Source organism: Mytilus galloprovincialis, chromosome 3 (assembly GCF_965363235.1).
Source record: "Mytilus galloprovincialis chromosome 3, xbMytGall1.hap1.1, whole genome shotgun sequence".
Lineage (NCBI taxonomy): Eukaryota > Metazoa > Mollusca > Bivalvia > Mytilida > Mytilidae > Mytilus > Mytilus galloprovincialis.
In genome coordinates, this window is record NC_134840.1 from 14808709 (window position 1) to 14825985 (window position 17277).

At 31.6% G+C, this 17277-nt stretch overlaps 1 protein-coding gene across 1 annotated transcript; it reads left to right on the forward strand.

The window, feature by feature from the left end:
• Positions 1-774: 774 nt before the first annotated feature.
• On the forward strand, positions 775-17236 carry LOC143066214 (uncharacterized). Its single transcript, XM_076239213.1, has 7 exons — positions 775-813; positions 2212-2292; positions 7733-7750; positions 13489-13579; positions 14625-14675; positions 15325-15660; positions 17124-17236. The coding sequence occupies exons 1-7, from the start codon at positions 775-777 to the stop codon at positions 17234-17236; spliced, it is 729 nt and encodes a 242-aa protein (XP_076095328.1).
• Positions 17237-17277: the final 41 nt, after the last annotated feature.

Below are 17277 nucleotides of genomic sequence, written 5' to 3' on the forward strand. Positions count from 1 at the left end.
ACATTATAAAATTGAGAATGAAAATGGAAAATTTGTCAAAGAGACAACAACCCAACCATAGAACAGACAACAACAGAAGGTCATCTACAAGTCTTATAATTTGTTTCGCCGATCTATCTGTCAATACGATTTTCTTATTTTTCTATCAGTATTATAGAATAGATGTTTAAACGTTTATGTTTTGTTTTTGTTTGGGTAGCATCGTCGTTTTTATACGACCATTATTGTGTAAATTTGAGGTTAGTAGTTTTCTAGAATCTTATATAACGAACCAAATTATAAATTAATTACACGCTGCACGATATATACAGGTCAGTAAATTACATATGGGATGAGAGCAAACACGTTGGGCTAGTGACCAATCACAAAATATACGAGATCCGTCATATCTGATCTGTCGTCATATGTAAACTAACGATTAACAGATTATCATTGGTCATCTCAAAGTTCCGGCTCAAGCGAGAAATGAATCTCGTTGAGATGATAAACGATAATCAATAATTATCGCGGGTTTGTTTTTGGTTACAACAATAAACGTTTGCAATGGAAGTTATACGCGCCTTTATATCACGAGGAATTACTTAAACGCAGATTACTTGATGTCATTATCAAAAATAGCAGTGTTATGAAACCAACAATCAATCAATAATATCAGCAGATATCATCTGTTCTTTCTCAATTTAAATTTCATGTACACTTATTTTTCGTCATAATCAGTAATGATTGATGGGTTATTCTTTGTCTTTTTAGGATACTCCTAATTTCAATAAGAGAATGCGTATTGGTAGTATGCAATTCCTTCAACACCACCAGGTTAGTTTAAAATAACAAGTCTGAAAATTAAAAAAGCTTTTACAAATGACAGTTTTGTGTAAATTACCACATGTAGATTCGTTACAATTCTAAAGAATAGTTAAATCTCGAGGTTTCTCTGAAGTAAATGCAATCAAAACTTATGATCTGTAACCATGTTTACCATTATTTCCCATGTGTCATTGAAACTCCTCAAAGAAATTATTCGCAATCATTTTAATATCAAATGGTGCCATACGCTATAAATTCATTGCTTTAGGATACCATGCGGCTTATATTTTAAAGTGAACAAAAAGGTAAACAATGCTACACAGATATCAGAGTTAGAGTTACTATTTTGGAATATGAAGGTAGACTTATCGACATTCCTTTATAGCACCTTTTTTGTCTGGAGGTTCATGTTACTGGTTACGATCAAAGGTACAAGGTGCGCTTTTTCTTTAGTGTATTACATAGCCAAATTACACAAACTTTATATTGTGGTGTTCATTATATGTTTATATTGAATAAAATCTCACCTTGTACCTGTAGTAAGGAACACTATTGTGAAACACTCGCAGTTGCAATGTCAAGTTGAAAGGACAGGTTCTGTAATATATACAGATTATTTTTCATTTAGGCAAATGCTTTGAGAATTATTTACTTGGGATGAGTAAAACGTAGCTGTTAACCACCGATTACGCTACATTAAACAGTGGCTAACTAACAAAATTTCAATTTTTCCTTTGAGCAATTGAAAACTAGACAACGGATAGTATACTACTGGATAAAATAATTGTCAATTGGATAAGCTAACCAATGGCTAAATTTGGCCATAGTTTTGAGCAACCCAGTCCTGGCAGTTATGAAAACAAGAAGGTCCGAGACCACAATTATTTCGTAGTGCATTTCTTTTAGAACATAAATGAAAATAAAAAAAATCCCACTTCCGCTTTCTCAAAGAAATTTTTACAATGTGTTGTACGACTTTTGGGACAAATTATATCAAAATTATAGAAAACTTCATCGTCTTTAATTCAAAATATGGACAATTTTATGTTTAGGGCGTCTTGAAATCTTTTGACAGCAACCGAAGTGCTAATTCTAAATTTTTTTTAGCTGGACCAAATCACTACTTTCCTTTAAAATTTTGGACCCATTTTTTTTACACTGTAATTCCCCCCCCCCCCACTACTTGCAATTTGAGGCATTAAACATGGAGAAATAAATTTGGAAGGGGTTTTTAAATTAATGGCAAGTAACCCACTGTCAACACGAGGGATTATATTTGTGAACAACGAAAATCAAGGGACGACAATTGTGTTCTCGGACCAGAAGGTCATAGAAGCCAGATCATTAAATTTTACATTATGATATATCGTTTATGTTCATTAACTATATTTTATACTTTTTATAAAGGTTATTAGTTTTTATTCTGCATTCGAAAGTAATGATGGCGAACTCAATAACGAAGATGAAAAGGAAAGTTGTCCTGATCAGGTAAAACGATAGGTTTTAATATTTGATTCGGTTGTTAAAGTCTTTTTTCAAGTTACCGTCTAGCGGTAGCTCTTTACTATGTTTTTTTTTTTAATTTGGGAGTATTCAATATTCCTTCTAAAATAGAATTAAAGTATGTATTATTGCAAACAGCAGGCCTTAGTTTTGTTTTAAGATTTGCGAAATATTATTAAGAAGCCAGTTTGTTTCAATGCTGTTTCAATAAGCTGAGAAACATTGCTGATGGATTGTTCACTTGCAAGTGAATCATTCGACCTCCTTGAATCCGTATTCATGCTTTCACTTAAAATTCTTAGTTAGAGATCGTTTACGTATAAACTAGGCGTGTTCGATTAGTAAAAGACTAATTGTCAACATTAAAAACGAAACCAGGGTTAATCGTTTGATTGGCTGAAAAAAATGGCATGCCTATCTATTTCGTCGTTATTGTTACACTACAGGCGTCTACAATTGAAAGAGCAAGTAAAAAAGTAATTTTAAAAAAATTAACAGGAATGAAATCACAATTAATTACAGTAGTTATTGCTATCATTGATATTTAAAAACTGTATTAAAACCTTCTTAGACACTATTTGTTTTCTTAAATTTTTCAGTTTTAAAATATTCTGCAAGAATTTCTCATTTATTTTTTTTTCTAACGAAAATCACAAATGCAAATATGACATGTATAAATCTAAAAATAGAGACATGTCAACAGCAATGACACTCAATTAGTAAGTAAGCATAAACATATGTTTCGCACGAATTTTTATAGTACTGACTGCCTCTTAATGTCAAGTTGTAACACAATATGGACATTTGAACTCATATCACATTTTCTCTCTATCTATTTTGTTAATTATGTAGATACAGAGAAACTGATAGAACCTTGAACAAGATTTAAACGAAATAACGTGATACAAAAAAAAACTACTCTCTTGATGGTTAGTGTCTTGAAAGGGCATATTGTGTTTGTTGGCATTGTTGCTGATACTAGTAAAATAAATGTGAATGTTATGTTCGGTGTTCCTGTTATTCCTTTGTTTTTCTCGTATAGTTGATGTGTTTCCCTCGGTTCTGGTTTGTAACCTGGATTTGTTTTCTCTCAATCGATTTATGACTTTTGAAGACCGGTATACTACTGTTGCCTCTATTTATGATCAGGTGAGATATGCCGGCTTCATAAAGCCTTCCGTTTATCAATTCATAGATATGAGTATATGTGTCATTTGTTTTGTCACACAAAAGTAAATTTACTGCTGTGGTTTTGAAATTACCATTGTTTAAAATTTTAATTTACTGTTTTTTGCAGACCGGAAATAGTTCAAGGAACGATAGTACAAATTGGCCACCGTTTGTTCACCCAACGCTTGACGACGTGAGTATATTTGTGTAGCTTTTCGTTTCATCTCACTATCATTTTGTATCAATTTGACATTTACCGTTTAAAAATTATTCTTGGAATTTAAGAAAAAAAAATGGCTCACTTTACAAGTGAATTTTTTAATTTGATATACACAACGCATTGCATTGCTTTTTGTAATATCTCGATGTGCCGTCAGCTTCTACTTTTTAGCCATTTATAATTTCTATTTCAGATTTTACGTTCTACTACTGTATTGGATGATAACGTTGTCGGACACCTTGACGAAAATGAAGAAGGAAGCAATCTACATCAGGTAAAACCATATTTATGATTTATTTATTCAGTTGTAAAGGTCCTTTTTCCAAGTTACCGTATTGAGGTAGTTCTTTGTTATAATAAATAAGAGTCTTTGTTTTATTTAAATAGTTTGATATTTGTATGTAGTCAATATTCCTTAAATTTAGTTGAAAAAGTAAATATTGCAATCATCAGGCCAAAGACGGATCTGTACAATGCAGTCTAAAACACAATGTGTTTTTTTGCGCTTTTAACATTCTCTATTCCTTATATAAAAAAATATGTCCTGTTTTGTTTTATATCACATGTAACATGGAGTTCTGATCATGATCTGTAATGTGTAGAAACGTATTACTATTGTAAATGACATATAAATACGCATTATTCTGTAATACTTTCTCCTGTCTCCATTAATAAAACTATTAAGATCATGCATTTATACATTTAAACGATAACTGTATCGAGTAAAGTAAGGATGCATACACGTAACAAAATCTAGTCTGTATAGAGTAGTTATTTGATGTAAATTTAAATGTCACTAGCTACGGGATATGCATGTCAGTCTGTTCTGAATCATATATGAGGTTTAAGATTAAATTCTTAGTATTTTGAAAAATTCATAATGATATTCAAAAAATGTAAAATTACAAAAATACCGAACTACGCGGTAAAATCAAAACGGAAAGTCCGTAATCACAAATGGTTACAACAAAAGCTCAAACACACCAAACGAAGGGATAACAACTGTCATAGTTCTGACTTAGTTCAAGCATTTTCTTGAAGAAAATGGTAGACTAAATCTGGTTTTAAAACTAGCTAAACCCCTCACTTGAATGACAGTCGCATACAATAATATTAGATGGAGAACGACGTGTGAACAAAACAAACAGACATAAAAGCACGATATCACAATGACGGGATATATAAGAACAGAGCTTTATCATATGTAAAAAAACAAAAACAAAAAGGCATAAAGACAAAGTACATCAGCAAAAATGAAAGAAAAGAATATAAACATTTTTTCATAGAACAAAAACAATCATCAAGATAAGAATTAACGTCTGTACCAGGAATACAGACTACAAGACCAGTTGTTTTGAAGACTATCATAGTTACCAGGATCAATATTTTGAAAGAAAATAAATGGAAAAGAATGAAATATTTATTTCGATTTCCATTATTTACGAACATTTAAATGCAAGGTTCTATGAAAAAAAAACAATTTCAATATATTTGAAACGCTTCATATAATGTATTATTGATATAGGGATAAAATGCGTACGAGAACTCCTTTAAAGTGTTGATAATGGGCAATGAATCTGATAGTTTAACAGACGCATCACGATTTAGTTGACCGTTATGGAATATTTATAGCACAGATGACCCGATTGTCGTTTTCACAATTTCGTCCTCTTTCTCGATCGTACCATCACGGATAACACGTCACAGTATTTGTTCTAGCATGTGCGACATAACTGGTGCGAGATATGCAAAATAAACATTGTTAAGTCGTTATTTTTTTCTATGTAGTCTTGGTGGATTTGTTCGTCTTTTCTGCGTTTTTCGGTTCTTATCTATTGCATTGTCAGTTTTGTTTTTCTATGACTCATGAGATTTTTAAATGCTCCCTTGGTATCCTCCGCCTTCTTTCGATAAGGACGTAATGGTTTCTGAATAAATCTCTATATATAGCACGTACGAGTCTGTTGTCACTTAAGGAGACCGAGGGTATAAAAATTTCAGAAAAAAATTAAACATTTGTTTTTCATTAATTTTATTTCTTACCTTTTGTAGGTGTTACTTTATCATATGGTACAAAAATTATTCAAAACAATCAATTCGTGTTGACCCCAGATGACTTTTAAATTGTATACATCATGAAAAAAGGTTCCAAATTATCTCCCTTAGGTGGAAAAATGCCATTTTTTGGCTTTAAAATTGAAATATCTTTTTTGGACTCATAGGTGACCTATATATTCTAATATAATTTCCTTATAAGCTGTACTTAAACTAAATTATTGTAAAAAAAAATTAATTTCGATATTACCTTTATTTCTCCTTTTACTTCAACAGAAGAAGAAAAAACACCTTTACAAAAATGTATGCTTCTTTCGAAGGCAGATTGTGAGCTCAAATGAACGATGACCCCACTTTTTTATTTTATTTTTCTATAAGATAAATTTCATTTATAGAAAAATATAGACACGTCCTATATTAATGATTTGACCCGCGAACCCCCTTAATGGGAATATATAATAGCTGCTAATTTTTGTTTGATACTTTATTATTTAGGATTTTGGAGACCGTGTGTATTTGCCTTCACCTCCGAAAATTGTATCCATTCAGAGCAGTTATGTGAGTAATTTCTTTTTTAATTTGTCTTGAACTTCATATTTTATATTCTTTAGTGATAATTTATCAAAACCATATGTTTATATGTTTACATTCGCCCAAAATTACGATATATCGGTTATGAATATTTTTGTTTCATTGAAACAAAAGTATGACAAAATTGAAATTCTTCAGTAGAGTTATTCAACGAAATGTATAATTATATCGTCGAATAATATTTGAATAGATGTGGTTAATAGGCAAGTCGTCCATTAAGTCTTATAGTTTTCTCTGACCTTGTTTGTTAAAAATGGAGAAAACTGTAAAATATAAATACGCGGATAATGTTTTATCTTCAAAAGAATATTGTTCTGAAGTGCAGCAGTGCAGCAGCTGAAACTGTTCATTTAATACAATAGCAAATAAACAAATGTCCTCCAAGGAGTTGCAAATGTCCATGTTCTTAAGACTTCCAAGCGTTCTCATTCCTTTAAGAAAATATCTGATCACTCTAGACCAAAGTAATTCACTGAACAAAATATACGATCCCTGCAGGACACTTAAACGAAAATATATTATGACATTGTGCCAGCTTAAGTTTGACTCCTAGACAGGTGAAGGAAGTCTTGTTTTGAGCGATATGATTGGATGTACAATAATTTGAAGTTTTTATCTATGAATATCTGCAGTGTGTATATTTACAATATAAGCTTTGAATATGAAAAAAGAAGATGTGGTATGATTGGCAATAAGACAACCCTCCTCAACAGACCAATATGATACAGGAATTAATAACTATAATGCACTGTACGGCTTTCAACAATGAGCAAATCCCATACCGCATATGCATCTATATAAGGCATAAAATCACAATGTAAAACAATTCCAACGAGAAAACTAACCTTTTTTTATGTTAAAAGAACAAATATGTAACGCTAAAACGAACAACAACATCTGAATTACAGGCTCCTGACATGGGACAGTCACGTACATAAAAATAATGTGGCGTAGTTAAGTATGTAAGCGGGATCCCAACCCTCCGCTAACCAAGGACAGAGGTAAAACAGAGGTTCATATTTTGTAGAGATTGTATCGACAAGACTTTCAAAATGAGATAACATTATTGAATAAGCTCCGTTTAAATTTTGTCGTGATTCTTTTTGACTTGAGTTGTTAAAACATAATGATACAGTACTGATGTCACACATAACTGATTGTTCAGCATTCCATTACGGCAAGTAGTAATTTGAAACAATGTAAGTATTTTCTCATATACTACTGATTTCCTTATGGTAATATTGATCAAGGCTATGTTGATTCGGTCATTTATCGAAACGATCAATATCACCATAGGCAAAACGTGTTACATAAATATATACATATAAACTTTAAATGGACAGATTGATGGGACGAACGCAATTATAGAATGATATATTTATTTTTCAGAATTTTAAAAGCAAAAAGGTATGTTATATTTTACGGGTATAAACCTATGTAGATGTAGATTTGAAATTTTATAGAACGCTATCGCGAACTATTTACTCTAAAGATGACAATTTATATGATGTTCAGACGAATGTATGTTTTGTTGCACATTGTGAAGGTTTTTTTTCATAATGCGTTTGCGAGAAGAAGTTAAAAATAAATATGATCGAAACATTATAAAACAAATACACCATTTAAAAGATTATGTCATTGCATCACTGTTTAAAGTAACTCATCATATTCGCCAAGATGAGTATGTATCATATTATCTTTGTGTAATTTGCCATATAAATGTTTGTATTCAATAAACATCGTAGTAGATATGTCATCATTAGAAGAAGTTTATAAGTGAATTCATTTAACGTCGTATACATAAGTATAAAACGAAGAAATTAATTAATGTATTAACAATTAGAACTATATCAGCTTCACACTATAGGAGACCAGATTCATTTTACTCGGTGACATTATACACTAGTAACTGCACTCTTCAATCCCACTTTATTTTTCTTAACCGCCTAGTTAGAACATAGCTTTTTCCGGTTTTTCGGTTTTCAATGTATTTAAAGATTATAATCGATTGTTTTAAATGGATTGTTTTGAGAGCTTTTGATTCAGTAAGATATGTCCTGCATTCAAATGTTTCAGTCAGTCAATAATACAGATGCAACATTTAAGTCGAAACAAACTAACCACGCCATTGCAAAGTAAAACCCAAAAGGCATATAACAGTAAGCAAACCTACACATAGAAATGTGAACTATATCTGAAACCAGTGCTGCAGATAAATCAGTTTCTTAATAAATGCAATATCATTCATCTAATCAAAACATAATATTACATGCATATTCTTTAACGTAATATTTAGTTCAAAAAGAGATAAAACCCGTTGTTCACATCTTCTTTCAAAATTTGTGCGTCCAGAGAGTTTTTTGATCTGGAGTATTGACATTTAAAGCGTCAAAGATTTGTTCATATTTAACGCATTTAATGATCTATTTAACAATAAGAGAACTCAAAAGAATAGGCAAAGCCTACAAATGTAGAAAAAAAAAAAAAAAAAAAAACCTTCAGCAATCAAATATATCAACTGTGGATTATAACTTAGTGTTTAAAGCAGAAAACAATCAACTACCTGACAAGGGGCGAAAGATATCAGAGGATTGGCCAAACTCATAAATCGAAAAAAAAATTGATAGCACAATGGCTTAAAATGAAGACAAGCACACAAATCACAGTACAAAAGAAACAACATAAAAAAACTAAAGACTGAGCAACACAAACCCCACAAAAAACTTGGTGTGATCGCAGGTGCTCCGGAAGGGTGAGCAGATCCTATTCCACATATGGCACCCGTCTTGCTGCTTATATCATTATTAACCCGGTAAATAGTATAAATCGGTAGGTCATATTCATGAAAAGGGAAGGGGATTGTAGTTACGACGTAAGGAACATATCCGATATCATAACGTCAACCAACTCGTAATGGCGTCCGTAAAATTTTCGAAGGGATGATTTCAACTTCACCATTTGGATCTCTTGGTTTAATAACTTTCTTGCGAGCAACCTCCAATCAAGGAAATCATGATAGGAAATACAAGCGCGGTAATGTCGTATCGATAAGGAGATATATACGCTGCTGGAATGTGGCTACATAGACATGGAAAGTTCGCAATTAGAAAGCTTAAATCCTTTTGTTTGCCGTAAAGTTTTGTTTTTAATCAACCCTTATTGTCAACTTCTAGATGTAAGTCCAGATATGAGGCAGACTCAATTGTATCTGTTGTATCCTTTATCTCTAGTTCAATGTGATAGATGCGTTCAAGATTGTCACTACACTTTAAAATATTTTTTAAGAGAACATCATCTATACTGTTGAAACTTAAGTTAAAGCATATTGCTAACTTCTTATGTTTCATCCTAAGAAGCTCCTGTATGAAGTCAGCCTCATGATAATAAAGAAACAAGTCGGCAAGAAGAGGGGCACAATTGGTTCGCAATGGAATGCCGATAGTCTGTTGAAAAATCCGTCACATTTATTGCCTGGAGATTTGAAATCTTTTAAAACAATTTCTCTTCTAAGTCATATTTTAAATGCCCAAAGACAATATATATTCGAAAATAGGAAGTACCATGTATAACAAAGATTGTATTCGTTTGGGATAGTGTAATGAATTCATTTGATTTTTGATTAATGGCTTACATTTTCGTTCCACACATATCATGATTATTCACTTCAAGATCAAAAGAGATAGAACTAAAGGGTCGCATTTATTTATCGGTATACTTGCAAAGGAAATAAAAAATACTGTACTTTTGTCTTCACAAAAAAATATAAGCAAATTTGGGGCGTATGGGAGCACAGTACGTTATTCACTGGGGTAAAGCTGATGACCGTAACTGCATTCACGGTCATCCCAAGATGTCGGATGAAAAATTAGGTCAGTTTCTGTATTGTCTGTTAAAGTGTTTCTATATCATTTTCTTTACAAATCATACATTGAAACGATGTAAATTTATAATAGAATCACTCGAAAATCACTAATTACTTCCGAGAAATGTGCATGAAACGGGAAATTCGATTTGAAAAAATCGTTAAGATGACCGTAAATCATAATCAAAATATTTTCAAGATGACCGTAACATAAAACAAGGATGACCGTGATTGGTAAAAAGATGACCGTAACTTGTAAAGGATGACCGTAATTTGTAAAGACTGACTGTAATTTATATAGGACGACCGTAACTTTTATAGGATGACCATCAATTCTAAGAAATATCCGTATTGTATTAAGGTTTTTTGTTGAGTTTGTCGATCTCAATAGGGTTCGGTTAGCGGATATAAATATGTTTCATAAATTTCTTTTTTTAAACTATAATATAATTGGCCATATTTAGGATTTATAACAATGATAGTAAATTGCATATTTCTCGTAAACAATGAAATATTTATTGATATCGACGTAAAAATTTTAACACAAATTGACAACGATACGACGAAAATTTGAAGAAACATGAATGTGTCCCTAGTACACGGATGCCTCATCTACACTATGATTTTCTATGTTTAGTGGACTATGAAAATGGGATAAAACTGTAATTTGGCATTAGAATTAAAAAGATCATACCATAGGGAAAATGTGTACTAAATTTCAATTTTATTTAACTTTAAGGTGGACAAACGGACAAACAAACAGACGAACGGACGAACGTACGCACAGACCAGAAAAACATAATGCCAATAAATGGAGCATTAAAAACATTAATAATACATACGAATATTTGGTAATCGAGCCCATGTGTATGGTTCCAGAGGAAGCAGATTAAAATCTTAATTTGTCTTGATATATGCACACGGAAACACTTTTGAAATAGAACAAAAGAATCGAAGCTCTGTGTTTATCGAGAAAGCGATAAATGTTAACTGTAATGTTTGATATAGTAACACAATTTTAAAAAGTTAATAGAAACAAATAAAACGACAATTTTCTTATTTTAAAAACACCATTTGCATAAGTTTTCAATGTATCTATTGCATAGTAATGCAAAACAATAAGATATCAAGTCGACGACATGGTTCTTATCGGGGCCTTTTATAGCTGACTAGATGCGGTATGGGCTTTGCTCATTGTTGAAGGCCTTAGGTTACCTATAGTTGTTAATGTTTGTGTCATTTTGGTCTTTTCTGGATAGTTGTCTCATTGGCAATAATACCACATCTTCTTTTTTATATATAGTATCTATAAGTTGGATGTAGAAAATGCATAACCTCCGATTTTTTTTTATCACGGACGGAGAACATATCAATCTTTTAGTTCAGAAATTTTCGTGTCTGCCCTTCCATTATGTGAATCAAGAAAAAATTCCCCAAAACAGGTAACGATTGTATCGAAAAGAGAAAAATCGAGTGCACCTTTTTATGTTAGGGCATGTTTAGGGTGTATATTTTGTCTTTAAAACGTACAAAGCAAGAGTATTTATATAGCATCTCGCTTCAGATTCTATCATTATTATATATCAAAGCTACAGGTTGACTTTATAACGTAAAAAAATGACAGTACGAAAAGATGAAATATATGGGTCAAGTGAGACACCTATCTAATGAATCACAAAAACAGAGTAGGTGTGTTCGAATAGCTGTTTTTTTTAAAGTACTTGACGACAGTCTTTTAATTAGGAAAAAATATGATTTTCTTGTGTGTGATAACTACATTGTAGGGTTTATAATCTTCAACCACTGAAAATGTTTAGTCTGCCCTTCCACGAAATATTTAATAAGAATTTTTTTAAATGCTTAAGAATTTTCAAAAATTCCATCTGACATCCGAACAGACAATATTTTTAAGTTGAATCAATGCAGACAAGATCATTAACTAATGCTCATGAGCTAGTAGATACATTTGTCTTTTAAAATATAACTGACATATAACGATCGATCGTAATGGTGCTATGTGGATAAATTTATCAGTTTTCAAGGGCAAAATTGGCAGAGCGTCATCCATACAATGGCTTCCATTTCTACGTTTGTGAGCATGAACTGGCGTAATGGGGAGATAATTTTGAAGAAGTAGAATCCTGACTGTATGAATAACATTTCTGTATATATACAAATTGACAACGTTCCGCCTTGTGATACGCTTTTCGTACAATACTATTTTGAGGATCTACTTTGCTGGAGCTCACCTTCACTAGTTTATTCGAATGATATTTTCAAAATATTTCTGTTATCTTATTTGCACGACAAAATGAAAGACGATATAATATCAATGGGTGTACATGCAGTTTTTTTGGCATTTTTAAAAATGTGTATTTATTATATGTCATTAAAAGGAATCCCAGAAACAAAAAAAAATCTTCTGTCGAGCAGTTGAAGGCTGTGCACCGCATTTTTTTCATTATGCTTGTAAGGTGTCATTTTATCGCGCTTTTGTAGCATGTTTTCCCTTCCTGTTCATTTGCATGTCTTTTGGCAAATTCATTTTTAAAATTAAACCCTCTACTGTTAAAAAAGATACATATGGTAATCTTTGCATTTGAAGCACGTCTTATTTTCTTCTACCTATATAGGATAAAACTCTCATATTAATATGTGTATACCAACACGATTAATCATTTGATACAAACAGATAGTTATATAAATACGAATATTTCTTAAAATTGAGGGTCATCCTTTAAAAGTTACGGTCATCATTTACAAATTACGGTCATCTTAAAAGCAGTTACGGTCAGCCTTGTTATGAATCGCTGATTCTGTTACGGTCATCTCGATTGTGATTTACGGTCATCTTGGCGATTTTTTCAAATCGAATTTCCCGTTTCATGCACATTTCTCAGAAGTAATTAGTGATTTCCGAGTGATTCTATTATAAGTTTACATCGTTTCAATGTATGATTTGTAAAGAAAATGATATAGAAACACTCTAACAGACAATACAGAAACTGACCTAATTTTTCATCCGACATCTTGGGATGACCGTAAATGCAGTTACGGTCATCAGCTTTACCCCAGTGGTTATTATTATAATTCAAAAACATTATCTTCAAATCATGAATACATGTTCGTTATATTATGTGTTCCACTTTAAAAGATAAACGTACTCATCAAAAACTTTATTTACACATTCATCGAATGCAGTATAGAAGAAAATACTTACATAATTTTGTTTGCATGAATGTTTTTGTTATAGTATTTTCGCAGCTCGTATTCTTTATTTCAGAAAAAATACAATTGGAGGAAATGGATTATCATTATTTTTGTTTGTTCGTGCTTATCCGTTGTAGCAGCATTGATTGTCCAAAATGAATATGGTATGTAGTTTAACGTTTATACATTTAGAATTAGTCGTCTTATCGTCAATACAAAGCGAATGATATGTTAGTAATTTTGTTTTAAAATGAATTAGACAAATTAGTATAAAATGATAAGTAGAAATCATTCAGTATCATAAGGTCATAGTTTATGTCATATACTATCCTTTTTAAATAAAGTAGACATATCATGACCGAATTCACAACAATCGACAGAAGTCAAGTTTTATAGCTTCTTTTTGCATTCAAGAGGTTTACTAATAAACACATCATTGATACTATATACAGAATTAAAATAGCAGTTTGGCAGACTAAACTAGACAGTGCAATGTTTTTCAAACCTGAAGTGTTAGTAAGGGTCTTATCAACAGGTATTCAATAATAGTGTTTATGTTACTATTCCCTAATACACGTATTGTGTAGTCGAACATCAGTCAAGATTTTTTTTTTATGCTAACAGAAATAAATCTGATTTTTTTTCTTGTGTTACATAAATTACTTACAGACTTTAGCTTTTGTCCTGATTGATCAATGTGTAACGGTGTGACCATCAATTCGTCTAAAATGTTTGATTGAATAGTACTTTTGGAAAAACAAGCAAATCTAAAGCAGAAGCAGATTTTCAAAATGACTTAAAGATCGAGTTTGTGCTTTCTGTAGTTTAAAATGTTGACTGAAACACTGAAGGTCATCATTTCCTAGGAAATTGTTTCTCATAGTTTAACAACACTTTTATTTTCACCTTCATTGGTCTTTTTGAGTATGCGCCTGATTTTATTACCACGTCATACATTTTGAAATGGTCTAGCCGTCTTGTATTTTTATGATATATTTCATCGCTATCCTAGCTTCATTTCAATCGTTCTCATGAAATACTGTTTTGTATGTGTATGCCCACTGTTTTTTCATTGGTCTCCTTCTGCTTTAGCTTGAGTGTTCGTGTCTTCAATACATTTTTCTTTTCACATTATATGTTATTGATATATTAAGCAATTTCCCAAATGTTATCTCTTTTTTTAAATACTAGTATTTGTTCACGTCACAGGTTCGAAAAAGGAGACTCCAGATGATCCACCTACTCCATCTCTGATTGTGGGTAAGTTTTGTTTATCATTTTTTACAGAAAACTAACGTTATGCTCCTTTAAAATAGTTCAGTTGTTTTCTGTTTTTGTATATAATAGGGAACTCATATTGAGATAAATAATTGTTGAATCTCATACATTATCAAAACCAAATTATAACAAAAATGAAACATGGATATAACTTTTTTTTAAATCATGAAATTAAAAGGATTTCAGGTAATGCATTGATTAATTACTGTTTTGTTTTAGGGGCAAATATTTCTTAACTTTAAGAGTACACGTCATGCTCCGAATATGACAATTTTAATGAAACGTCCTATAGAAATGTGTCTTTTGTTTTAGGTTTTCTTTAACAGATTAAAGATTGAATGTGTTCAATGTACTTAAATGATCTTGTCTCCCTTATGTTTTGGGTTGTCTTATAATATAAAATGACAAAGATGTGGCATGCTGGTCAATAATACAACTATACATGGATCAATGGCCCAATATCGGAACAATTACAAGTCACCATCAAACATTTAATTCAACAATGAGCAAGCCCTATACCGTATCATAAGTTGTCAAAGGTCATATATAGTTCAAAGTATAAAAACAACAGCTTTATTTATATCACAACAATAAATAAAATGAATATTGAATAAAGCATTGTCTTTTTTAGATAAATGTGAAAATGATATATCTACTAAAACAGTTGGAGAACCAGTATGTATTCCTTACACACAGCAGTTTACTAGTTACCCGTCAAGTATACAGGTGAAACAGGTGTCATCGCAATACTTTAGTGCACTTCCAAGTTTTTCCATTAATGTGTCATCCGATACCGTTTCCCAAAAAAGGAAAGATTGGATAATTAACTACAACATTTCAAGACCTGACCAACCATTGCGTTTCATGAAGGAAAATGCAACATGTGATAGTATTGGAACTTACGAAATTACTATAGAATATGACGATGGAAATGTAACATCCTTCGAATTTGAAATCAGTTTTGGAGGTATGCATAAAATTAGACTAAAGTAATTACCGTAAATGGGGTTATTTTTTGCGGGTGGAAAATTTTGCAATTTATGGGTAACAAAGTATTCAAAACGATTTGACGGTTTTTATGTTGGTGGATTCTTAAATCCCAATTGAAAATTCAGGTGAATAATGAAATTGTTGCAGTTTAAAGGATGAAAGATTAACAGACAAGTGTCTAATGTTATGGTTAATTAAATTTGTTTACCGGCATGACCTCATATTTTTTTATGAGATTCTGCGTCAGGTAATCAACAGAATACCGCTTATTAAGATATAAGTAACAGGTATTCAAAATTCTCCTAATTTTTACGATTGAATAGGTACGAACTTTAACGAAATTGATGTACAATGTACTTATTAATATCGCGAGGTGAATGATAAGCAACAACTGAGATGTCACAAAGATATAAGTTCGTTTTCTTTTAAAAGTAAATAAGAATCCAAATCAGATCTAAAAAAGATGCAATGACAGCTTTTTTCTTCTTTTTTTTTTTGAAAATAAATATAAGTCAACCGACAGTAACGTCGTAAAAGCTAGAAGTATGAATGAGCAATTAATTTCTATATCTTTTTGTACCAGTATGCTGTCTTTAAAATTAAACACACAGTAAAAATTGCTGTCGAAATTTGATGTTCTGACAAAACGTTTATGAAGCATTTGGCATATCCCCAGTAATATAATGTTGTTTTAACGGATAATTTGTTTTCGGTCTGGAAATCAGAAGAGAATTTTAAGGTTCGTTTCCTCGTGTTAAATTGATATTTCACAGGAATCTAAAAAAAAAGTTATCATTGAATTTGATTTTAACTTATTAGACGTCAGAGTTTGATTGGTTTCGAAGTTAATCTTCAAATGTGAATGGAAGTGAGTAATGTGTCAAAGAGACAACAACGCGACCAGCGAGAAGATTCTGCACATTGTGGCTGGCTTAAGCTGGCTTCTAAACATATATGGACTACCTCATTGAAAATGGACGTCGCACTAAACTCCAAAACATATAATTGAACTAAAATTTAAATAAATAACATAGACTTTTTCCCCCTTCAGTTATTAAATGGAGGGGGTTAACACATTCCTTCATCCAAATATTCTCGATTTTTTTTTATGTTCAACAGTACACCTAAACCAGCTTTGAAAACTAGTAGAACATTCTGTTGCAATTAGTTTGAGGTTTGGTCATATTTTGGCTGGAATGACTGGACTAATTAGATGATATGACTGAGTGTTGGTTTATGTGAGTTGCTATTGATTTTTTGCTGCAGCAATATAGGTTGGCAACCTTGTTTTTAATCTTTTTGTTTGTATCTTTTCTATTTATTCTCTCTATTGGAAAATTCAATACTCTATATGGTGAATCTTAAGTATTATAAAGTTTGCTCCAATATGTAAGGCAAGGGTATGTGATATAGTGATACAGATTATCATTTTTTCTGAAGATGATGGAGAGAATGTTCTTCTAAATGCTGCGTGCATATTGCATGGTGAAGCAGCACATGTCAATTTTAGATTTGTTACAACCGATCGCGGATCATTGAACCCATTACCATAAACACTGAAGTCGATTTGGATATGAAATTTAAAAAACATATT